The 25,205-nt window shown below is 38.3% G+C and overlaps 1 protein-coding gene across 1 annotated transcript in view; it reads right to left on the bottom strand.

Moving 5' to 3' along the window:
• Positions 1–25,205, bottom strand: part of piezo1 (piezo-type mechanosensitive ion channel component 1) — a 263,867-nt gene that overhangs the window by 77,185 nt on the left and 161,477 nt on the right. Inside the window, exons 19-31 of the mRNA XM_043707516.1 lie at positions 24,823–24,923; positions 21,173–21,333; positions 20,285–20,461; positions 19,611–19,736; positions 18,203–18,403; positions 17,264–17,468; positions 16,542–16,646; positions 7,846–8,002; positions 7,141–7,384; positions 3,803–3,899; positions 2,767–2,932; positions 2,433–2,522; positions 1,563–1,648 (exon numbers count right to left, since the gene is read on the bottom strand). Of these exons, the coding sequence (XP_043563451.1) occupies positions 1,563–1,648; positions 2,433–2,522; positions 2,767–2,932; positions 3,803–3,899; positions 7,141–7,384; positions 7,846–8,002; positions 16,542–16,646; positions 17,264–17,468; positions 18,203–18,403; positions 19,611–19,736; positions 20,285–20,461; positions 21,173–21,333; positions 24,823–24,923 (1,916 nt within the window). The remainder of the gene's footprint in view (positions 1–1,562; positions 1,649–2,432; positions 2,523–2,766; positions 2,933–3,802; positions 3,900–7,140; positions 7,385–7,845; positions 8,003–16,541; positions 16,647–17,263; positions 17,469–18,202; positions 18,404–19,610; positions 19,737–20,284; positions 20,462–21,172; positions 21,334–24,822; positions 24,924–25,205) is intronic.

The following is a 25,205-nucleotide window of genomic DNA, read 5'->3' as shown; positions in this document are numbered from 1 at the left end:
TCCAATTCAGGTTTCTGTGCAGTTTGTATCAATTCTGCACTGCTCAATAACAGCAGTTACATCTTTGAGCAACAGAATTGAATAGCTAAGGTCTTTTTCCCAGGGGAGGGGAGTCCAGAACTAGAGCGCAAAGATTTAAGGTGAGAGGGGAACAATTTAAAACTTTTTCACAAAGAGGGTTTTACAAAATGGAACGAGCTGCCAGGTAAGATGGTTGAGCCAGGTACAATTACCACATTTAGGAGGTATCTGGATTGGTACATGAATAGGAAGAGTTTAAAGGAATATGGGCTAAATGCTAGCAAATGGAACTAGATCAGTTTAGGATATGTGGTTGGTGCAGACAAGTTGGACCAAAGGGTCTGTTTCCATGCTGTACAGCTCTATGACTCTACATATTTTCATATCAACTTATAGAGTGGTAACTACCTACAGATAACATTGTTTTATTACAAATTACTTCTGAGATGTAACATTAATTATCTTTGTCAATTCAAAAATGCTTGGAATGACAATGGAAGCAATCAAAATGAATTCCTTACACATTCAACATCATCAGTCAATGTACTATCTTCTAATATTCAACATGGTGGAATGATGTGTGTGGATTTCAATACTATATTAAAATAAGAGAAGGTAACAACTGGTCTCACTACAGAAGAATCCAGTTAGACAGCTACTTTAATCCCTTGGCATGATGCTCATATTCAACAAATGTGTGAATCTCCCATGGGTCTCTTGCCACAAAGTTTCATTAGCAGGCATGAGATAATTCTAATTCCCAAATGCATAGACTACAAATGAGAAACCTTCCAGAGTCTATGCATTTTGTGCATATTAAATGCAACAAAGAAATACTAAAAGCACATCTAACACCTCACACTGAGCTATAATTATTGGTTGTGATCATCAGAAACATTAGCATTGTACTTGTCTACCCCCATCATTCCCGATCCACGCACCCCCACTGAACTAATATTCTGGAAGATGTCTTCTCTGTACTCAACATATCATCTAAGACCAGACACTAGTTATTGATTATACAACTAGGACTATGATTCTGCCCACCAACTAGCTGTCAGAATAGCATCAAATGTAATTGTACCTACAACTATAAACATTTATGTTATAGGAAAGTATTCAATCTTCCTCGATGGAATATTTAATAACTAAACTTTCATAGAATTACTGAACGGTAACAGCAAGGAAGCCATTTGGTCCATCCTGTCCATGCCAGCTCTCTACAACTCAGCAAGTCCCACTACCAAAACCTAACCCCTGAGGCCTGCAAATTCTTTCTCTTCAAATAAATGATCCAAAACCCTTTGAATGATTGAAACAGCCTTCACCATGGTCTCAGTTAGTATACTTCGCATTTTAACATTTGCTGCATAACAAAGCTATTCCTAATGTTGCCTATGGTCCTTTAGCCAATCATCTTAAATTGCTGCTCCCTGGACTGGGGTCTATCCATTTCTTCCTATCTATTTAATCCAGATACCTTATTATTTTAACTCTGTGCACATTTCTTTTATTCAGTATTTCTACACGCTATACCATACCTTTGTCCTCTGGCTCCTTTTCACTGGGATCTTCGGGATTCCTGCCACCTCTATATTTCTTTTGTTTTGCTCGGATTCTCTCCATCCTGTCAAACAGATATGTTTGCGGTAACTTTGAAACCATCAGCTGAAATGCACTGCCATTTGTTAAAATAATGACAAATAGTTTATTACAAAAGACGTCAAACATGTTAAGAATCCAAACTCTGTTCTGTGTGAATATGACAATCTGTAGATTTTGATTTTGCTTTAAACTTTAGCCAAATAGCAAGTAATCTCTTAAATATATTGTGGTGGGCCAGACATGTTTGTGCTTTTAACAGCTAAGATGGAAACTTTTTATGCATCACTCACAATGCTTCCATTTAAAACTTTTTTTTCCTGAGATGGTCCTGTCAGCACTCGAGAAGAGAAGACTGCTAGGTTAAATACTTACCAGAAGGAAAAGCCATCAAAATTTGTGAATGACACACACCAGTTAGATTCACTCTGTACACTTCAAAATGGAGCTCCAGTATGACAAAAAAAGTGTATTTGCAGGTATTAGTTATTTTTAATGGTTTTTCTCCCTGTGTTAGCACCTTGACTCTGCCCTCAGCCCTCCTCTACAATACACTTTCTACACTGGATTACATGAGTATTTTTCCAAGTGCTCATATTGCTCATACAGTGGGTCAAAGTGTGTCAAAGTTTCAGCAACATCAATAAGAAAATTCCTAAAGATGGTGATGGGTTTCCATGCAAGCCAGGTATTCTGTTTGGGAATAGTTTTTTTAAAAAGTGAGAACAGTTCCAGAATGTATTTTTTAAACAGCTAGATTGTGTTTAGACTTAAAGCTCTCAATGATCAAATTATTTCGATGAACTTACTGTCTTTTTAACTGTGCTAAGGACTTCTTTTCAGTTTCACGGTGGAAATTCATGTTTTTGATGATGCTGGCATTAAACAACTGGAAGCCCCTGTGGGTAAACAAAAGCATTCATTCTAATGACAGTTAACATTTTAATGTTCTTCTTGGACAATGGAACAGAACCATTCAATGAAACCAAGGTTTCTCATGATGAAAAAATTAAGAATGCCCTAATGCTGCTATCACAGTCATATGTCTGCTGTAATTCCACCTCCAACATATTTTTTAAAGAACTTCACACAATGATATTTTTGGAACTATTAATTATATTCCAAAGGGACATCTTACTGTACCTGGATGCTTGAAGTTTGGAGGCTTTCATATCAGCTGTTACATGAATAAAATAATAACTGAGGAAGACTCTGCGTTGAAGTAAAAGGAAAAAAAAGCAAATGCTGTCCCAGATTATGCCAGCTTCACCAACAGGCAAAATACACTCGGAATCTTTTAATTCATTTTCTGAAAAAAAAATTCAAAAAGATACAACAGAGTTATCAAAAATTGCCTGAAACAATACAAATTTGCCACAAATTGAAAGTATTTTTGGACATTACATTTAATGTAATATTATGACTAGCTAATATGATTTGTTTAGGTTGATTTTTCATCTTTTGTTATTTGAGGACAATAATCTCAAATATGAATGTTGTCCCCGACTAGAGATTGGCACTAGCTCTCAGGATTGTTGCGATTGGCTTTAATTTCCTCTTTGGAATTGCATTATCAATCAAAATTCATACATTGACAACTACTGATCTCAAAAAACATGTAATCAAATGTTATATTTCATTACATATACCAGGCAAAATCCAAATAAATAAAACAGTGTTCTAGCCCAGTAAAGTATGACTCTGTCTCTGATGGTAGCACAAAATGATTGATGGTAAATTAGTATTTTTGATTAGATTCCCTACAGTGTGGAAATAGGCCCAACCAGTCCACACCAACCCTCCGAAGAGTAACCGACCCAGATTAATGCACCTAACACTATGGGCAATTTAGCATGGCCAATTCACCTGACCTGCACACCTTTGGACTGTGGGAGGAAACTACAGCACCCAAAGGAAACCCATGCAGACATGGGGAGAATGTGCAAACTCCACACAGACGCCCGAGGTTGGAATCGAACCTGGGACCCTGGTGCTGTGAGGCAGCAGTGCTATCCACTGAGCCATCTTGCTGCCCCTTTTGCCAATGAAAGGAGTAATGACCAAATTGCCCACTAGTTCTGTGCTACTAAGACAAATTTACACCCCTCAGTGCTGTTTAATCCACAAGCAAACGGATAATGCTTTGCAGTGCTCAATAGTGAAAGAAACAAACTCTTACCATCATAATATCCTTTGATAGTACAGTGCAAGCTGAATAATTGGATCATCCAGCAGAAATTACTTTGCAGCTGCTTCAGGAAGACACAAGCTAGGAGCTGGGAAAGAAGGCAATGAAAGTATTTAAATTTTTAAAAAATATTAAATTATGTTACTTCGGTGTAACATTTATTTATAATTTCTTTGGGAATTGTGCCCTCTATAACAATTACAACCATCCTTTTATATATAAGTGAAATGATTTTATAATTTACAAACAAAATCTACTTATTCCTGTTTTATATAAAAAAATACACCTATATTAATCCTGACAACAACCATACAAACACTCAAACATCAGTGAAAGGTCCTTCTACCCTTTTTCCTTGTTTCAATGGCAAGATTGTACATCGTCTTTTTAAGCAAATTTCTGCATTCACTTTAGTTATTGTCACTTCCTCAAACAAACCATTACCTCAGGTAATTTATTGTACACATAGAAACTAGGAGCAGGAATAGACCATTTGGCACTTTGAACCTGCTCCATCCTTATCCTGAGATTGTGAGCCTGGCTCTTGAATCCACAACTAGGAAAATCATCCTCTCCGCATTTAGTCTGTCCAGCTCCATTAAAATTTTATACATCCCGACTTCTGAACTCAAATCTATTTACAATGAAGGCCAATATACATTAGCCTTCCTAATTTTTTGCTGCACCCACCTGGCCAATTTCATTAACTGGTGTAGAAGGACCCCAGCTCCCTTTGTACATCCACACTTTCCAATATGTCATTTCAATACTACTCTTCCTTTCTTTTTTCACACTAGTTTATAACTTTAGATTTAGCCATGATGTACTGCATCTACCATGTGTTTCCCCATTCATTCAACTTGTCTAAGCCACCTTGAAGACTCCTTGCATCATCCTCACAATTGACAATCCCACTCAGTTTATTGTTGCCAGCAAACTTGGAAATGTTCTAATTGATTCCCTCATCCATGTCATTTTTATATATATAGTGAATAGCCAAGGCGCAAGCATTGATATTTGCGGTACCCCACTAGTCACTACCTGCTATTCAGAAAAAAAAAACATTTATTCCCATTTTGTTTCTTGTCTCGAGTGAAACCCTATTCTCAATCCATGCCAATACACTACCCCCTGCCTGATATGCTTTAACTTTGTCCTTTAACCTTATCAAAACCTTCTAAAATCCAAATTCATGACATTCACTGCTTCTACCTTAGGTAATCTACTAATTATATCTTCAACAAACTCCAACAAATTTGTTAGACATGATCTGCCTTTCATAAATTCAAGATAGCTCTGTCTAATCCTGTTATTAAATATATGTTCCTTAAAGTAATCTCTTTAACAGCCTCTGGCTCTGGAGTTTCCATGACTGACTTTTAAGCTATTCAGGATATCTTTTCAGTTCAGACTGTTTTGGAGACTGTTAAACTAACAGCACCTTTACTGCTACAGATCTTTTTACTCTGACATAATCCTGCACACTGCTTTCTTTTGGATGGTTTTGAATTTCAATGATACTGTACTCTGATTGCTAGGCAGCAGCAGGTTTTTCTCCCCTTCTTCCATCTTTCCTAATGCACTGAATTATTCACTAAAAACTCATTTAACATGCATGTAAACAAACAAATTTCCTAGCACTCACGGAAATAAAAAAACTAAAACCACAAGTTCATTCTTCTTAACTCCAGCAAGATAGAAATACAAATCAAATATAAATTATTCCAGTTTGGAACTTACAATCAATAACAATATCTCAAATCTTCATTGCCCCATTAAACTGTGGAAACCCGGAGAACTGTGTGCAGTTTTGGTCTCCTTATCTGAGGAAGGATGTGCTCTCTACGGAGGGGATGCAACAAAGGTTTATTTCTGGGATTGAAGGACTGATGTATGAAGATCAGATTGTTTGGGACTACATTCACTGGGAGTTTAGAAGAAGGGAGTGGGGTCTCAGAAATCTAAGAATTTCTAACAGTATTCGACAGAATAAATGCAGGAAGGATGTCCATCATGACCAGGGAAGCCAGAACCAGGGATAGGATACAGGGTAGGCCATTTAAGACTGAGATGAGGAGAAATTTCTTCACTTAGACTTTGGTGAGCCTGTGGAATTCTCTTCTACAGAAAGTGGCTGAGGCCAAAACATTGACTGTTTTCAAGGACTTAGGATATATTTCTTACGGCTAAAGCAATCAAAGGGTATGGGTAGAAAAGGGGAACAGCGTTAGCGAGTTTTGAGAAGATTTGAGGAGGGGAACAGGTTACTGAGTTGGACAGTCAACCATGATTGTATCAAATATCAGAGAAGGCTCAAAGGGCCGAATGGTCCACTCCAGCCCTTAAGTTTCTATGAAAACAGAGTAATCAATTTGAGAAATACTTGTAGATACGCTGCAATTGTACCGTCTGAGCTTTTAGCACAAAGTGGAAATTTCATAATTGATAAACATTGGTACAAAAACATGTTCATAATGTGGACTTGATTTATACAATTCACATCAATTAAATATTGCCTTAGTCGCAGTGTATTTACTTTTCAGTACAACTATTTTTAAATTAATCTTCTTTACTTTTTGAACTAGATTTAATTAAAAGCTGATTGCACTCCCTCCACTGTAATGCCACAGTTGCTAAATACTATCCAGGAGTGGTGCGATTCAGAAGAGCTTTCATTAAACTCTTAAAATAGGCATATCAGTACTACATGAGGTTGCACCAATGATCTCTGAGAATGGATAACCATCCTGACACTTTGTTCCTTCACTTGCTGCTTGACAGCATTTTCAGAGGCCTTGGTACAGTATACCCATAAACATCTCATTAGCAATTAGCTTAATGGGACAGGAGGAAGGAAATGAACGGTTTTATTCAGCACTGCTATTTGTTTCCCATTTTAAAATGAACATAATATATTCAGGAAGTCCAAGGTTCTGGGGCAAAATGTCAGTAGTAGTGATCAATCTAAATCAAGAAATCCCAAAATGAAATTTTTGAACCACCATTAATGATGCATCATTCTATAATCATTGCAATTTTGCTGCCTACATATCCTTGATGTAAAGGTAAAGCTCTGTTGGCTGAACAGCTGGTTTGTAATGCAGAATAATGCCAATAGCATGGGTTCAATTCCTGCATCGTCTGAGATTAACATGAAGGACTGCCCTTCTCAACCTCGCCCCTCTCCTGAGGCATGGTGACCCTCATGTTAAACACCACCAGTCATCTCTCTCTCTCTTTCTCTTTCTCTCTCGTTAGAGAGCAGCCTGATGGTTTGGTAAGACGATGGCAAATTCACCTTTATCTTTATTGATGATGGAAAGACTCACCGATAACATATTCTTTGCAATAATGACTGTGACATTGTACATAATTAGACAATCCCAAAAGTTCAGTCGCCTCTTTGCTGGTTTCACTAAAAGTCTTCTGCCAAACAAAAGCAAATAGAATGAGGCGAGGAGGTAGCCAAGACCAAATACACTTATTCGAGCAGACCCAGTGGCAAAAATAACTGCTAGTACCAGCCAGAAGAGGTAGTTAAAAACTGCAACTTTTATCATGTCCAGGTAACACCTGCAGAACAGAAAGAATTCCATGTTAACTAGTCTCCTACATTATATGATTATTGCCCTGAGTATAAACAATATTAACAACTTTTATGGTATTAATTTACATCAATCTACCGAAGAAGAATTTTTAATAGTATTGCTGCAATTTAACCAGTGATCAGTTTGTTCTAGAAATCTATTCCTGATCACCATTTCACTTGGCAGAAGGAAAACAAACTTTTAAAATCAAACAGTTATGTTGTGTTTAGTTCTTACTAACAGCCAAAAGTTGAAAATTTTCTGTATGCTATTTCAAGTGACTGACTGTAAAAACACATCGAAAATATTTCCATATAAAAACTTTCATCAGCATTACTTCACCATTGGAAAAATGTCAGTGGTCAGATCAGTTTCTATAAAGTCTGATGATGAAACCGCAAAATCTGAAATCACTTTCAGGTGCAGAGCAGCTCAATTCAAACTTACCTACAGTATACATAGTTTGGTACTGGGTTCACGGTATTGCCTGCCAGGGGATCAGGATCATCTGTATTTTTTCCACTGATGGTACTAACCTCCTCCTTTCTTTCATCTATAAATACCTGCCACTGGTGGGACATACACATTAGTAATAGAAAGTCATCTGTAATAGAAAAGAACGAAGATAAGGTCTCAATATTGCCAAATAGAAATAAATAATGGTTACACAATTAAATGATAACATTTCAATTGTATAAGAGCCTTGATTGTAGCATATTTTGCCACACTTTGAAGTACTTTAAGCAGGAAACCAATTCATGATGCTTTCTTCTGCCTTTCCATGGAAATTTTAGGATACTTGTTGATCAAAAAATTCTCACCCAAGTTTTAAGTTCACAGGTTCAAGACCCAGCTTATAACTTAAATACAAGTGCATAAGTGCTAATGCACAAGTTGCATTGCTGAGCAAAAATTACACCATTGAAGTTAAAGATCACGGGAAAGAAGTTAAAGATCTTTCAGCACTATTTCGATGCATGGAAAATCATCTCGTACTTTAGTCAATGCTCATTTTTTCACCATATAGCATCAAGAGTAAATAATTTCTCATTTATTTCATTATTATTTGTGAAATCTTGCTGATCATAAAGTGGCTGGTCATGTTTTGTGCTTAAGCCTCTTCTGAGACAAAATTAAACACTTTTCAAGTGCAAGTTTTACTTTCTTTTCAATCTATAAGCCTTCTCCACCAATGGTTAACTTACAAACCATCTTAGGATGTGCTTTTTTACAGTTAAATCATTGTGGAACAACAAATGTAGATGGGTGAAAATATGGGTTTTATGAGTATATAATCCAAATTGCATAAAAGCGAATCCAGAAATTATCCATATACATATTAATAGTAAACAAGGAGGTTGCCAGGATATAGAATGAGATACAAAATCGATAAAGAGAAGATATTAGAAAGAGAGGCGGGCCTAAAATCGATATCACCTTGTGCCCGGATGTGATAAGCTGCTGTGGGAAGTAAGGATAGAAATTATTTCCAATTACCCTCAGCTCCCAAGGCAGTGCGAAGAGGCTGGAAGAGAGCAAATTCATGGAATCATAGAATCCCTACAGTGTGGAAACAGGCATTTTGGTCCAACAAGTCAACACCAACCCTTCAAAGAGTAACCCAGCCAGACCCATCCCCTGAAGTAATGAACCTAACCTATGCATCCCTGAACACTATGGGCAATTTAGCATGACCAATTCACATAACCTGTGGGAGGAAACAGGAGCACCCGGAGGAAACCCACACAGACACAGGGTGAATATGTAAACTCCACACAGACAGTCGCCCAAGGCTGGAATTGAACCCAGGTCCCCAGCGCTGTGAGGCAGCAGTGCTAACCACTGAGCCACCGTGCCACCCAAATATTACATCCAATTCAAAAATGGGGAGAAGGAAAGAGCTGATACTGTAATTATAAATCAGTTAGTTTAATGTCAGTGTAGAAAAATTTTTAGAATCAAAAAAATCAGGGGAAAATAAAATTAACAGCCAATTGGACAGAGAGGAATTGGTAAAGGAGAACCAACACAGATTGGTTAAGGACAAATCCTATCTGACTAACCTGATTGAGCACTTTGATGAGGTAATGGATGGTAATTGTCGATTTATCGGGTGTTCAATTGTATTCAAGCAGCAGACATGAACTGGGCAATTTGCCTGTATACACTATATACGGGAGCTGTCTGAAATTGTGATCATTGATTTGGAGGTATGAAAATGACATACATCCAGAAATAATGGTTCAGAAAGACAAGGTTCCAGTAACATCCTGCACTGTTTGGTTAAGTTCTTTACCAGAAAGAGGTCAGTGAGGGTAACAGAGTTGGCATGTGTTTTCAAAAGTCTTTCAAAATGTGTTTCAAGAAGCACCTGTTTAGTAAATTTGAAACCATGCGACAAAAAGGCAGTAGCAGCACAGAGGCAAGATTGATGAATGGGTAGAAAACAGTGGAGCTAAACAGTCTTTTTGTCAGACCAGATGAAGGTTTACAGTGGAGTTCCTCAAATTTCTGGTCTACGTTTTGTCATGAACATTAGGAATCCGATCTGGGAGGGGTGTGGGATCCAGAGCAGAGTTTGGTGACACAGCATGTAGACTAGACTAGATGACTTGACTAGATTCCCCACACTGTGGAAACAGGCCCTTCGGCCCAACAAGTCCACACCAACCCTCCGAAGAGTAACCCACCCAGACCCATTTCCCTGTGACTAATGCACCTAACACTGTGGGCAATTTAGAATGGCCAATTCACCTGGCTTGCACATCTTTGGACTGTGGGAGAAAACCAGAGCACCCAGAGGAAACCCATGCAGACTCAGGGAGAATGTGCAAACTCCACATAGACAGTTGCCCAAGGCCAGAATTGAACCGGGTCCCTGGTGCTGTAAGGCAGCAGTGCTAACCACTGAGCCATTGAGTAGTAAAGATTGTGGAAAGAAATTGCAAGGGGAAATGAAAGAAGAGAAGATGCAGGGATATTTCTGCACAAATCTTTAAAGATGGCAGGAGAATACAGTAAATAAAGCATGTGGGATCCTGGTGTAAAATAGAAAAGGTAAGAACACATACAAAACCATCTAAAGTATTTGCTCAGCCTGAGCTGCAGCATTGGAATCCACCTCTGGACAATACACTTTGGGAAGGATGTGAAAGCATTGGACAAAATATAGAGATATTTACAAAAATGATTCAAGGGATGAGGAATTATAACTTTAAAAGTTGTAGTTAGTCTTCTGTGTTCTTAAGGAGAAGAAGAGAAGATTTGATGAAGGTGCAGAGATATGGGGAAAGAATTGGGTCATAAGATCAAATGGATTACTCTCTGAAAGGACCAATGCAGCTTCAATGGACTAAATGCTTGTGTTGCACTATTTTATCATTCTAACTGAGCAATACCAAGGGAGATCAGATTGTACTTCAATAAATTTTGAAGCAAGGATTTTGTTCCTTTGTTAATCTGCATATGTTCAAGAAATGTTGGGCAGAAAGGGTTAATAAACGTTTTAAAGAACAGCAAGATCTACATAAAATTTAATATTATCTTGTTCTACTGGCTTGCTAAAACAGGCCTGTCATGCCAAGATAAATCCATGCATGCCTTACATATCCTAAACCATCAATGATATTGTATGGAATTTAAATGAAGTTGGTGTGGCAATTTGAATAACGAAAGATCAAAGTAGGAGAAAATAAAGAGTACAATTATGAAGTGCACGCCTTTACCCACATCAACCAATAAGAACATAAACACAGTAGCATCACTGAACTTTGCCCTGTGTTCAAGTATACCTTGTAGCTTAAGAGTGGTCATTCTAGAAGGACATTTTAGGTTAGTGATGTCTATTAACTGTTTGTAACAGGACTCTGCTTCCATTCCAAATACTGTCATTTTGCAAGATCTCAATGTTCTCTAGTTTATTTTATAGTGTGTGGCTACATCCTGGGATACTACAGCTGGATCCACAAAATAGGACTCGATGTTTACAGCACACAAGGAGGTAATTTGGTCCATTGTGTCTATGCCAGTCAGCAAAGATCTGATTCCAATGATCTCATTTGCCAGCTTTTGTCCCAGAGCCCCTGGAGGCTATGGCAACAGAAGTGAATATCTAAATACTGCTTAAACGTTACCAGAGTTTCTAACTCAACTACCCTTTCAGATAGTCAGTTTCAAACTCTAAGCAACGCCTGGGTGAAAAGAATTCTCAACTCTCCTCTTAGCCTCTACATCCTGCCTTAAAACTATGCACCAAAATGTTCTCCACGACACGTATGTTTTCTACCTTGCAGGCTATTTTCTGAATATTAGGCCCAGAACTCTCCCCTCCATTATTGGGCTTTCTTAACACAAGCTAAATATATTCTTCTGGATACAATTTAAGATTTTTTTCTCTCTCTCTATTTTATACATTAAAACCATCCTAGTTGATGTTTGGGTTGTTAAACGCCTTATTGTTGATGCCTTATTACTCTTACATTTCTCTGAAATTTGATAACATATTTGACCCTGTCTCTCTGTCTCTGTGTGTTTACCATTGTGTTTTTTATTTCAATCCATCTGACCTCATTTCACGATCCTTCCAAGATATCATCCTCTGTTACTGCAATAATTGATTCTTTGATCAATATTGCAATCCTCCCTCCTCTTCTGTCCTCTTCTCTATTTCATTTGCATAATCCCCTTCAGACTGATCTCAAAACTCTGAGACCTAGGTCTCGGCTCTGGTCTCTGTAATTGGATCCTGACCCACAGACCACAATCATTGAAGACAGATAACTGCACCTCCCCCATGATAACCCTCAACATTGGAGCCCCCCATGGATGCGTTCTTAGCCCCCTACCATACACACTATACACCTATGACTGTGTAGCTAAATTCGGAATGAACACTATCTATAAGTTTGCTGAAGAATGGATATCAAACAATGATGAGTCAGAATACAGAAAGGAGTGGTGCAATGATAACAATCTCTCTCTTAATGTTGGCAAAACAAAAAAAAAAATCAATCATTGACCTCAGGAAGAAATTAGGAGAACCCACCCCTATCTACAGGAACAGAGCTGAGGTTGAGAGAGTTGAGTGTGTCATGTTCCTAGGAGTGACGATAACTAACAACTTGTCCTGGACTTCCAACTTGGATGCGATGGTCAAGGTGGCACAATACTGCCTCTTCTTCCTCAGGAAGCTTAGGAAATTCAGAACGTCCATAACGTCCCTCCCCAACTTTTATAAATGCACCATAGAAAGCATACTGTCCAGGTGCATAACAATCTGGTACAGCAACTGCTCTGCCCAGGAGCAGAAGAAACTACAGAAGGTTGTGTATTGAAGCTCAGATCATCACGGAAACCAATTTCCCATCAATGGATTACATTTACACATCTCATTGCCATAGGAAGGCTGCCAACACCAAAGATCCCTCCCACCCCAGTAATGCTCTCCTACAACCTCGTGCATCAGGCAGAAGTTACAGAAGCTTGAATACCTACATCAACAGGTTTAAGAACAGCTTCTTCCCTACAGTTATTCAATTGATGAATAGTCTCTCTGATGTCAAATAATGTTGGTCTTGTTAATCTTGATCTTGCTTCATGTACCTCCTGTGCAGTGTAAGCTGTGTGCCTCACTCTGTCTAAGCACCCTTGGATCTATATGTCCTTGCTTACTATAATCTGCCTGTACTTCTCGCAAACAAAGCTTTTCACTGTACTTAGGCACACATGACTACAATAAATCAAATCAAATCCTTTAAGCAGAAATGTTGAGTTGCCAATCCAGCCCATCTTTCAGCCCAGTCTCTATCATAATTATGATATCATAATCCGACTTTCCTATCTGTGCCCTCAGCATCTGTCTTATTCCACAGCCTCCCTGCATTAAAATATACTCCATTTAGCATTGTGAAACTCACTTCTTTCTTATCTAGCCCATATTTCCTCACCTTACAGGCTCATTTACTTGTGTTTAACTTCAAATTCCATCTGTTTCTCTTCCCTCTGAGCTACTTATCAGGATTCCATCCCCTGTCAATCTAGTTTAAAGCCACCTCAGAAGTATTAGCAAAGATCTCTGTTAGGATGTTGGTCTTGTTTCTGTTCAGATATAACTCATTCAATTTTTACATTCCCACTTTTCCAGAAATGGTCGCAGTTCCCCAGCAATTTAAAATGCTGCATCCTGCACCCTCATCAGCTCTTCCAAGGATTCTGTTAGGCTGCTTTGTGATGCAGGTGTTGCCAACAGTGTGGCATCAATTCCTGCACCAGCTGAGGTTAACATAAATGACACACTTTGAGCTTCTCCCTTTGTCTAAAGCATGGTAATCCTCAAGATTAATCCACCACCAATTACCTCACTCTAATGAAAGAGCAGACCAATAGTCTGGTCAGATTTTACCTTACCTCAGTCAGGTGCCCCTGCTGTTTGCAGTCCACTGCCAAGTGCCCTGCCCCCCCCCCCCCCCCCCCCCCCGTAGGTTCAGTACACTCCAGACAGAATGAAACAGGGAGCAAAGGGGATAATGAATCTGCAAGAGCTTCTATCAGAATTCCAGTTACATCATGGGTCTGTGATTGAATACGACTCAAGACCAGTGCTGTGGGGAGTTCACAATTTGGTGAGTTCATGACAGCATTTGGCTAGGCTTGCCTGATACCTACAATTTTAATTGTTACTCAAGTATATCATGTAAAATTGGGGGGAAAAAGCTCATGGGTTGAAACCTTGCCCTTCCACCACGACACGATCTGCTGACCATCGTGTGGTGCTCTCTCTCAATTTAGTTTTTATTACTAATTGCAAAGACTTCAACTGATTGCAGTCAGGAAACATATGTTGGTGTTGTGTTGGTGTTGTGGGCGGCACGGTGGCACAGTGGTTAGTACTGCTGCCTCACAGCGCCAGAGACCCGGGTTCAATTCCCACCTCAGGCGACTGACTGTGTGGAGTTTGCACGTTCTCCCCGTGTCTGCGTGGGTTTCCTCCGGGTGCTCCGGTTTCCTCCCACAGTACAAAGATGTGCAGGTCAGGTGAATTGGCCATGCTAAATTGCCCGTAGTGTTAGGTAAGGGGTAAATGTAGGGGTATGGGTGGGTTGCGCTTCGGCGGGTCGGTGTGGACTTGTTGGGCCGAAGGGCCTGTTTCCACACTGTAAGTAATCTAATCTAATCTAATCAAACAGATCAGTAATACTTTCAAAAAGAGCTGCAAGTATTTTCCACTTAAAAACTAAAACAGTGTAAGAGACTGACAGATTAAAATGTTTGCATTATAAGTTAAACTAATGCCAAAGCTTTCATCAATGTTTAAGTGCATTATAATGTCCAAAACCAAAGATTGAGTAACATTATTGCACACTTGAGGTCTTCTCTGAAATCTGAAACCTTAAAAACTATTAAAAATTCAGCCCATTTTTGGTTTACTACATGCCTTTGGGCTGACATGTAGTTTCAAACAGAGAAAAAAAACCTTTGCAAAAAAGTTTCCTCATTTATGCTTTTAAGAACTGTAGACTTGTTTTAGTTTCCGGGAAAAGTGAACACACACTGCAAGGGGACACCAGTTTCACAAATGTCTCATAGGCTTAACATTCTCACATCTGACAGATCCCAGACCTTCTTCATTAGAAGCAAGTGTAGCATTTAGAGACCCTGAATGCTGTGGGATTACAAACAATTATACAATCATACTTTAAAGAAAAGGGAAAGGAAAATCTAACATGTTGGCAAATTAAACCTATCCTGAGTCACCCTCGCAAGTTCTGGCATTTAACTCAATAAATAGTACTGGCAGAGAATTGGAAATCAATCACAACAAAAACAGACATTGCAGGAGAAACTCAGCAGGTTTGGCAGCATCAGGAAAAGAAAGCAGAGTTAACGTTTCAAGTCTGGTAACCCTTCAGAGTTAATTGCGCTTTCTTCCCACAGATGCTGCCAGACCTGCCAAGTTTCTAAAGAAATTTCTATTCTTGTTTCAGATCTCCATGATACATGGTCCTTTGTTTTATATTACTGAAAATCCATCATTGGCCTCCTCACTTGTTCTAAGGTATGTCAGACAGAGAGTGAGAAACAGAAAACTGAACAAGGAAAACTAAATTCTAAATTGAGTTCCCTCAAACCAAAACACTTACAGAAGTCTCATTAGCCGATCAAAAATTATTCACTAAACCTCTTAATGACTCAGCTGAATTTATGATATAACTGTTAAATGTTTATACACACTCTTAAATATTTTGGCTTCCTGAACCATTTCATGTGGGAGATCTGGGCTCTGTCAGATCTAAAAATATTGTACAAGAGCCAAGGGAGTACTGAAAGGTTCTGAGATCGCTATTGTTCAGTATTGGAGGAGGTCTAAAAGCCTCAGGCGCGGCACAGAAATTGATCCTGAGAAGATATTACAGTCTATCTCTATCTGAAACCAATTATTACCATTGGTATACAAGCTGACTGATACTGCTGTGAACTAAGGTTTATGCTTTCTGTCCAGCATGAGGAGATGTGGAATTTTGACTGAATAGGGATTTAAGAGCTTAAAGGTTTCGATAGTGTAAATGCAGAGACATTGTTTCCATTAGAAGTGTAAGTAACTGGAGATGCAGCTTCAAGATCAATGGCAAAAATTGTTTTACACAGCTAGTCACTACGATCTTGAATACGTTGAAGTTACAGAAATGGAACTAAATGCATCTCTCTATCAAAGAGCTGGCACATTCACATTAGGCTAAACGGTGACCGCTTTTTCTGTATGAAGTATGAGTAGTCACTATGAAATGACGACTGGAGGATCTGATTTATTTACAAATTTAATAATTTTCAGAAACTGCAACAATCCAACAGGATACTGATGACACATAACTAGAAAGCAATGGGAATGTAGAATCAGTCTACAAGGGATTATATTGGAAGTATAGCGTGTCAGTTAGCATCTGTAGAGAGAACACCCAAGTTAATTTTTCTAGCTCTGTATTTTCCTCGGAATAATCACTTCTGAGTATTAATTAGTTTGCCCTCATGTTAATTAGCAAATGAAAATAGAACTATACCTTATATTAAAACTTCTTTGTTAGCTTTGGGGACACAGCATTAATTATCATGATTTGAATTTTAAGAATTAAACGGAGATAGATACTTACAGATCAGGTGTTTGGAATTGGGTAGAGTTACAAAGTCAGGTAGATAAAACCATTTAATTAGGTTGGAGTGAATGGTGATGGGTGATGCCCATCTCCATGGGTAGTCTGTGGAGGAACAAAATAAGATTATGTTTATTTCATCAAAAGTAATACAATATTCACAACAAAATATTGTCAAAGTCATAGTCATGTGAATATAAACACTGCCAGACAGGTGATTAAAATAAGGAGTGATGCAACACTCAATGTTCTGATGTGATCTCAGTCCTCACTGACAGGATATATGGGTAGAGGTGGGGGGAGACTTTCCTTACATGAAAAAATTAATCTATTGCAAGATCACATGCCAAGATATTATCATTAATCTTGGAATCAGGAGGATTACACAGAACTAACTTACAAAGCTCTACAATGGTACATTTCAAAGTGACCAGATAAGGTTTAAAAATACAGGCCAAGAGTAGCAAGAGTCTTGCTGGTCTCCACAAAGAGCTCTTAGCCTTACAAATCCTTGACTTTGCTCTTTCTACCTGGGGCTTTATGCAAACGAGAAGTAATCAGACAATGCTAAGAATGTGTGTCAACCTTTCATTTATGCAGCACAAACAACAACAACAATGTGCAAGGTCAGTTTTCTCTCTTAAAAAAAAGCTTACAAATCTAAAAGCAATTGCAAGGTCTCAACAATCTGGTGTGCCTTTCAGAGAAGAAACGCTGATTACCTAGACAGAGAGCCGGTGGAATTCCCACACACAGCAGGTACTGGTACAACAGGAAGAGAGACTGGAATAGGCAGTACTTAGGCCAAAGTTTAGCAATTGCTTGTCTTTTACGTCTGGTCACAATAACAACCAACCAGCAGCTGTGAATTATCACAAGGAAGTTCATCCGTTGCCCAATAACATTGACTATCATTAGAAGGCAAACCTACAAAAAAAAAGAGATGTAGAAACGGTTTAGAAGAGAGAAAAAAAAACACTGCACGTTTGTATTTTCCAATGGCAAACTAATCCAGAGCAAAAATATCTAGGAAAGGGAATGGGGAGATTTTAGCAATTCTCCCTCACCCTGTCTGCAGCAGAATGTTAGTAGATTTTCACGTGCTCAAGCTTTGTAATGTTCATGGACCCATTGGACCACTGATACTTAATAATAATGTCACCTCTAGTACAATGAAACCATGCTTTTGTGGTTTGCATTTTTTCATGTTGTAGTGTAATGCAATGCTGAGTAGATATTCATTGAAAGCGATAGTCCATGTTTAATATAAAGCATTGAGTGACTAACTAAACAGGTACACTTTTATAAGGGAAGAAACTGAGAAAATTAATCTTTCGAAGTCTTCCCTTAACAAAAACCTAGGCTTGTAACCGTGACACAGGATCAGCAGTAGGCTTAACAACCCTTCAAACCTGGCCCACCATTCAATACAATCAGAGGTTGATCGAACACTTCAATGTCTTATATCATCCCTATCTCCACAACCCTATATGGGGCACATCTGTGAGCAAACCATCCATATTTATCAAAACAAGTCATGTTATATGTGCAGCAATTCCAGTAGCTTTGATCAAAGTGAATTCCGTACATGCATTTATCTGCCTATCACAGGTAAAGAGCACACTATTTACTTAATTCTCAATCTGTCAAATTTCACCTACCTCTAATCCAACTTTGTAAAAAAAATAGTTGGCAAAATACTTTGCACAATTGATGACACTTTCATCCAGGTTCTGCCGAGTGATTTCTTCAAAGATGGCCCGAGTGCTAGGTGGAGCCAGTTGGTTGTACTTGCGGAAATGCTCTTGGTGTCGATACACAGTTACCTCAAACACCAATAACATTAGTAGGAGAAGATGATCCTGGATTGATGCACAAAGGAAATGTATGAATTACTTTAAGGACTCGTGTCACTCGGTGGTATGGAAAATGAAATCGTCAAAATGTTCAACGTTCAACAACTATTTTGTCTTCACAGATTGTACTTTCAGCATTTATTGTACATTGCAAATTGGTTGGTCACATCTGCGATCATGGAGCCTGCCAACAATTCTGGGGCATCCAGTTCTGTGAATTTATGGCTGCTTCATCAAATTTCTTTGTAAGGCTGTCCATCAATGACAGTGCTTAGCTCCATTTGAAAGCCTTCAGGAATGAAGTAGACTATGCTGCATGCAATAAACTCTGGATTATACCTTGGCTCGGGCTGATAGATGACAAGCAACACTCACTCAGGGGCCAGTCAATGAACATTTACAACAGAGAGGCGAAAGTAGATACTGCAGATGTTGGAGATTAGAGTCAAGATCAGAGTAGTGCTGGAACAGCACACCAGGTCAGGCAGCATCCAAGGAGCAGGAAAATCAACGTTTTGGGCAAAAGCCCTTCATCAGGAATGAGCTGAACCATTATTGGTTATTCAGTAATATTGTCATTGAGGAATCTCCTGCCATGGATATCACAGGAGAAACACTGACAAACAATGATACCATCAATTAAATCAGTCTGTCTATTAAGTACTTGATCCTCTAAGCTGCATATCAGCTCATTTCACCACCACTGTACTTCCCCACCAAGTGTGCATTGCCTAATGGATGCAATACAGCAATTGCACAGGCCTTTCCAGCAGCAAGCCCAGTGAGGGAGGCAAGAGTTGCAACTGTTTTGGGAATGCCACTACTTTAAGGGTTGGTCCCAACACCCCAAATCGCACATCATCTTGATTGGTATATATTTTGCTGTTCATTCATGATGCTGAGTTAAAATCCTGGAGCATTTATATTGCAAAACCACCTTAACTTAACAGGCTTTAATAGTTTAAGACCTGCCATCACCTTCTGAAAAGAAGGCAATAAATGCACATAAATACAGGCTTTGGCAGCAATGCCCACTTGCTTGAATCAATTTATGAACGTGGATAGGAAAATCCAGCAGGTTTTGAAATGAGTAACCAATGTACTATTGTTGAGAGTTAACATTATTCTGCACATATTATTTTGGTGTAAGGTGAACATAAAATGAACAGTACTGCTATTCAGTCCAAATTGGTTCAAATTTTTCATCACTCACTTGAATGTATGCAAGGATGAGAGATTCTTTTCTGAATCCAAACCAGTTGGCTGGGTCCACGGATTTTCTGTACAAAGTAGACTGTAGGATCTCATCTGGATTGAGATTTGTCTCATTTGGAGAATGCTGCAGAGAAAATATACCAAGATGTCAATTTGCAAGTACCCTAAAAATATAACAAAATACATTCTAAAAAACAATGACGTGTACATTTTTAATAATTTTCATACAATAAAACATCTCAACAACCTTTACGAGATGCAAGAAAGGAGAAGGGGAATTAATGGAACTGCTGAAAGCATCATGAAGAGGTAGATTTTAAAGAAGCCTTTGGAAATGTGAAGAAATGCAGCAAGGCCAGTGTCAGATAAATCCAATTAAATACCATGTAAATGGAAGGTGCAGAATTTTGAAGCCATTATGAAATTAAAATCAACATTCTGCTTGATCTACAATACACCACAAATCCAGTTTCAACCAGCCGCATTCAAATTAATCATTAGCTCACTCGGAGTCCAATATTAATGTAGCTGTATGCTATCACAGCCATTTCTGTTCCTTCTGCACACTTTTAAGATGCAAACTACAGCCTGGGCACTGCTACACCTTCTTTGTGACTCTAAGGAGTGTTTCCATCAATGCAGATCCAAAGTGTAAGAGAAAACATTTCCTACCGTTGTGCAGTTGCTGGAATATTCTGCTGGGTTTACAATCTTCAGTTGATACAGCATTTTACAAACAATGATGATGCAAGCCCACAAAGTGGAAATGCAGGAAGCCATTGTACGGAACTTGGTATATGGCATAGCAAATGCCCAAAGAACAACAAAGAGAAAATTCATGACGGACGGCTGGAAAATAAGTTGAGAAAAAATAAAGAAAATATGGATAATTTTCTGAGATTTTGCAACAATATGCTCACTAAAGTCTTAAAATCATAGAATTGCAGAAATCCTACAGTTTGGAAACCTTTGGCCAAAAAAGTCCACACTGACCCTCCAAAGAGTAACCCACCCAGAACCGTTCCCCTACCCTATATTTACCTCTGACTAATGCACCTAACGTACACACCCCTGAACACTATGGGCAATTTAGCATGACCAATTCACCTAACCTGCACAGCTTTGGATTATGGGAGGAAAGCGGAGCACCCGGAGGAAACCCACGTAGATCCGGGGGGAATGTACAAACTCCACACAGACAGTTGTCAGAGGTTGGAATCGAACCCGGGTCCCTAGCGCTGTGAGGCAGCAATGCTAACCATTGAGCACCCATTGCTCAATGTCACAACACTGAAGATATTTCAAAACTCCTCATTTAGAATAGAGTTAAAAGTTTAATGCAGAGTTGTTATGTTTATTGGCAGTTCTGATTCATTGAAAATACATTCAAGCACCTGACAAAACACAATATTTTGCTTTCAGTTTATGTAAAATAGAAAATGATTCAAAAGGTTTGGATTTACCTGCAACAACAATACATAAGAAAATTTCCTGCATCAAAACTTAAATTGTAACCATACGAAACCAATACAATAAATAATGTTACTTTGGGGTTCATACCTCTTTTACTGCCACCCACACACTGAAGAGAGCCACCAGTTTCATTACGTGCAACTCAAGAAGTCTCCAAATAATGACTTGGATGTAATTGAGAATCTTGGAGAATTTTAGGAACAGCACAAGGAGGCGGTCGATCACTAAGCCCCACTTACTGTAAGCAACTGCAATCAGGAAAAAATATATTAGTATGTGGCTGGTAGGTTTCCTTATTTCAAATCATGCAAATTAGATAGAAGCAATCTAAACAGATTCATCATATCACACTGAAACAAAAATAATCATTTCTGAAATAGGACACACTTTATTAAAGTTTCTTATCTTGCAACCATTACGAAAAATTGCATGAATACCAGTGTAAAGGAAAACAAGCTTTTTATGATGTGTGTGATGAGAGCATTGATTGGATAATGAATGGACCCCAAGTGTTACAACAACATTAGCTTGCATTTCTATAGTGTTTTAATGTAGAAAAATGTCCAAAAGTGTTTCTAAAAGCTTGATCTGTAATAGATCCTCAGAAATGTCTTAAAGCAAGAGGGGAAAGAAGTGAAAGTTGAGGGATGAAATTCCAGAAAGGAGGGCCTTAGCAGCTGAAGGTGGATCAGTTAAAATCAGAAATGTGCGAGACCAGATTTGGAACAAAGCAAACATTTGAGAGTTGTACAAGGCGTAGGTTATAGAGATAGAAATGAGGTGATAGAGACTTAAAAATAAAGCATTGGCATTTTAAATATGAGACATCAATCAGCACAGGGGTGATGGGTGAGCATTATTTGGTCTAAGTTAGCCCACAGGCAGCTGAGATTTGAATGCCAATATATAGAAAGTCAGTCAGAAAAGTGCTGGGATAGAAAAGTCTAGAGATAATAAAGCACAGATGAGGGCTTCAAGGAGCTTATGACAGACTAAAAATGATTGCATCATAGAATTTATTCTACTTGAAAAATGTAGGATTGGGTACAAATGTTCGTGAACCAAAACATCAGTCAAGTTACTCAGTTTAGTATTACATTTTGCAACACACTCAGCCTTAATCCTGCCAAAACTGATGATCTGTGTGCCTTCAGTAAGTTGGGGTGCATTTGGAGAATCTGCCTGCAGGACTGACCAGGTAGTCACTCCGAAAATGGTATGCCAGATTGCCAACACTTCCAGTCCTTATGACAGAAAGCTTAAGCTTCCCCATACAAGAGAAGGCGCAAAAATCTATTTCTCATTTATTGCAAGGCAAATGCTTTACTATCTGGACCACAAATCCAGTGTTTCCTTCCTGGTCTATCCTACAAGGCCAGTATTTCTGGTCTCACAAGGTGTACTAAATCTGACCATACTCTGTGCTGCCAAGGATAATGTTCAAGTTTGAAGTACGAGTCCCTATTTCCCTTACATTAATAGTCTTGTAATAGGAGAATATCATGCTGTTCTGTGAAAAGGCATTGCTACAGAATCCAGGGCAACGAGCTCCCAGCTTAGTTTCTGACTGCTCTAGCTGGCTCCTTCCAAAGTTTAGCCTTGAGAGTTTCACTTCTTTGCCAAAAAGCTTATTCCAGTTTAACCTCAGAATAAGGCCAGTTTTTAACTCTTTATTAAAATAGGCTTCCTCTTGCACCATCATAATTATGATTCAAAGACAAAATGTTTACTAGATACTTTCGATCTGACCAAGAAAAATAACAAAATATAGCAATTATGCAGTAAACAGAATAACTTCATGACCAATCAGACTTGAACTAATTTTCAAGTAAATGGCACTAGTCCTTTAATCTGAGGAATTTTTTTTGTTTCTTGTTTCAAGTTATGGAAACAGAAATCAACATTTGTAGTCCCAAGAGCCCTTTCTGATGACGTTTATGGTTTGGATTAATTGGTCACATTCCTGCACCAAAGCTGAGCAAGACTGAAATTATATGTCAACTAACTGGTGTAACAGGATCATCTCTTTTGAGCCAAAATGACCTTTACATAAAATTTAGAAATAGTTACAATTTTTGAGTGGCATTCACAAGGAACTGGTTGGATTTACAAGAATAGTTAACGTGCAAGGGTCAAGGTTAAACTATACTATTGATACATAGAGTTGATAGCCATTTTAGGGTTTAACTGACTATAAACCTCAAAGAAAATAAAACTCCTGAACCCTCAGTGATTCAAGGAGGCAATATATCAATTTTACTGAACAAGTGAAAAAAAAAGAACAACATTAATCATTTCCTCCTAGCTATTTTATTTCAGAAGCTTTTATTCTGTTTTCTCACAAGAGAATCAAACCTACATTGAATGTCAAAAAGCATAAACTAACACATTACAGGCTGGTTGCGAACGGGTTCCAATTTGGCAAGTCTGCTCACCAATTGATTTATACTTAAATCCAAATACTAGATAATGTAAAGCAGCTGTTCAGAAGTACAGGAACTGTTCATATGTCAGGCCTTTAAAATTACCCCATGTATGGGATCGTGTTTGTAAGTGCAAGCATCCTTAAATTGGACATTTGTAAATCAGGAATCCCCTGTAGCTATGAAAGTCTGTAAACCATATTCATGCTTGCTAGGCCTCATCTTGTTGACACATCTGTACAACAAATTCAAGTTATCAAATTTTACTTTAAATAAGTTTATTGATGAAAATATATTTTGTATTATTGAGATACTTCATGTACTTTGGGATATTTCATTAAAAGGTGTGAAAGAAGAGATGAAATGAGAAATTGGGTAATCCGTGAAAAAGACAGAGCAACATGTATTAAAATTCCATACAGTCTGTTCTGCTATAACGCAGTATTTCTGTTCTCTTGCAATCCCATGTTATAAGAAAATAGTGTAATAGCAGCAGCATTTAAACTAATAAGGCTGGAATTGTTTAAATGATTTAAAAGTTTGTGCTATAGAAATAATGTCCCCAATTCATCAATCACGTTATAACGTGATTCCTGCCCATTAGATTAAATGGTGCTGCTATTACACGATTCTCTTATAACATGGGATTTTACGAGAACGGGACTAATGTGTTATAGCAGAACCAACGGTATCATTTTTTGCCATCAATTTGGCTCATTGGTTTGCATTCTGCTTTACTGATTACCCTTTTTGCTATTAAGGGTAATCCTTGACAAGAATGCTGTTATTCTGGGGTTTAGTATAGAGTCCAAACCTGTAGTTGCTCCTTTGATGAATTCGGAGGTTTGTGTTGTTTCCTATTAGTAATTGACTGTGTTGATACCAGAAAGTTATGGATTTTCCAGCTGCTGGGAGCATGAGCTCAGGATGCAATTTGGCAATTTAGTTTTGTTGGAGCATTGTCTTGCCCTTCACAAGAAGGTCAGTTGTTAGCTTCATTGGCGCTTGTGAGACAATACTTTTCCTAACATACAGCTTACTGGTGAGCTACGTAACAACATGGAAACTTTTCTGTGCCAGTCATCTGACAACATTCACTATTTAAAGTACACAAGACAATTTTTGAGTGACATGGTAAAGCAACAATAAATTTAAAGTGTTTAGATTTCAAATGTTTTTCATTCAGTGACTAAAAATATTTTATCTTCAGCTACTTATTTGCTCATGGAATCACAGATGATTGAATAAGATTACCAAATATGAGCAGAGATTCGAAATTAGAAGATCTGTCCACATGCAAATACAAAGACATACTTTCTCTTTCAGATCGGCTGTCCTCTGGCGCAGGTTGATCACTTCCCTCATACTCTGGGTCTTCAGCTGCGCCATTCTGAAGGGTCGCAGTGACAGGTCTTCTGTTGTTGGAAAAGCACAATAAGAATGCAAGTCACATAAACAAAACTGATTGTACTGAACCTGACTGAACAAAAATTCTTTACATCAATCAGAAAATGTTTTAGACATTCAAATTGTCCTTTTACATGCTCCCTTTCTTCAACTATCCAATATATGGGAATGGTTGACCTTAATGCTACTAGTTGAAAGCAACTCAGTTCTCAGTATTTCTATTACTTAGCGTCATACAATTAATCTGCTTCACTTTACTGTGTGCATCAATAATAGCGCAGTATCAAAAA

Source organism: Chiloscyllium plagiosum, chromosome 17 (genome assembly GCF_004010195.1).
Source record: "Chiloscyllium plagiosum isolate BGI_BamShark_2017 chromosome 17, ASM401019v2, whole genome shotgun sequence".
Taxonomy (NCBI): Eukaryota; Metazoa; Chordata; class Chondrichthyes; order Orectolobiformes; family Hemiscylliidae; genus Chiloscyllium; species Chiloscyllium plagiosum.
Note: the sequence above shows the minus strand (reverse complement) of the source record. Positions and strands in the feature narration are given on the sequence as shown.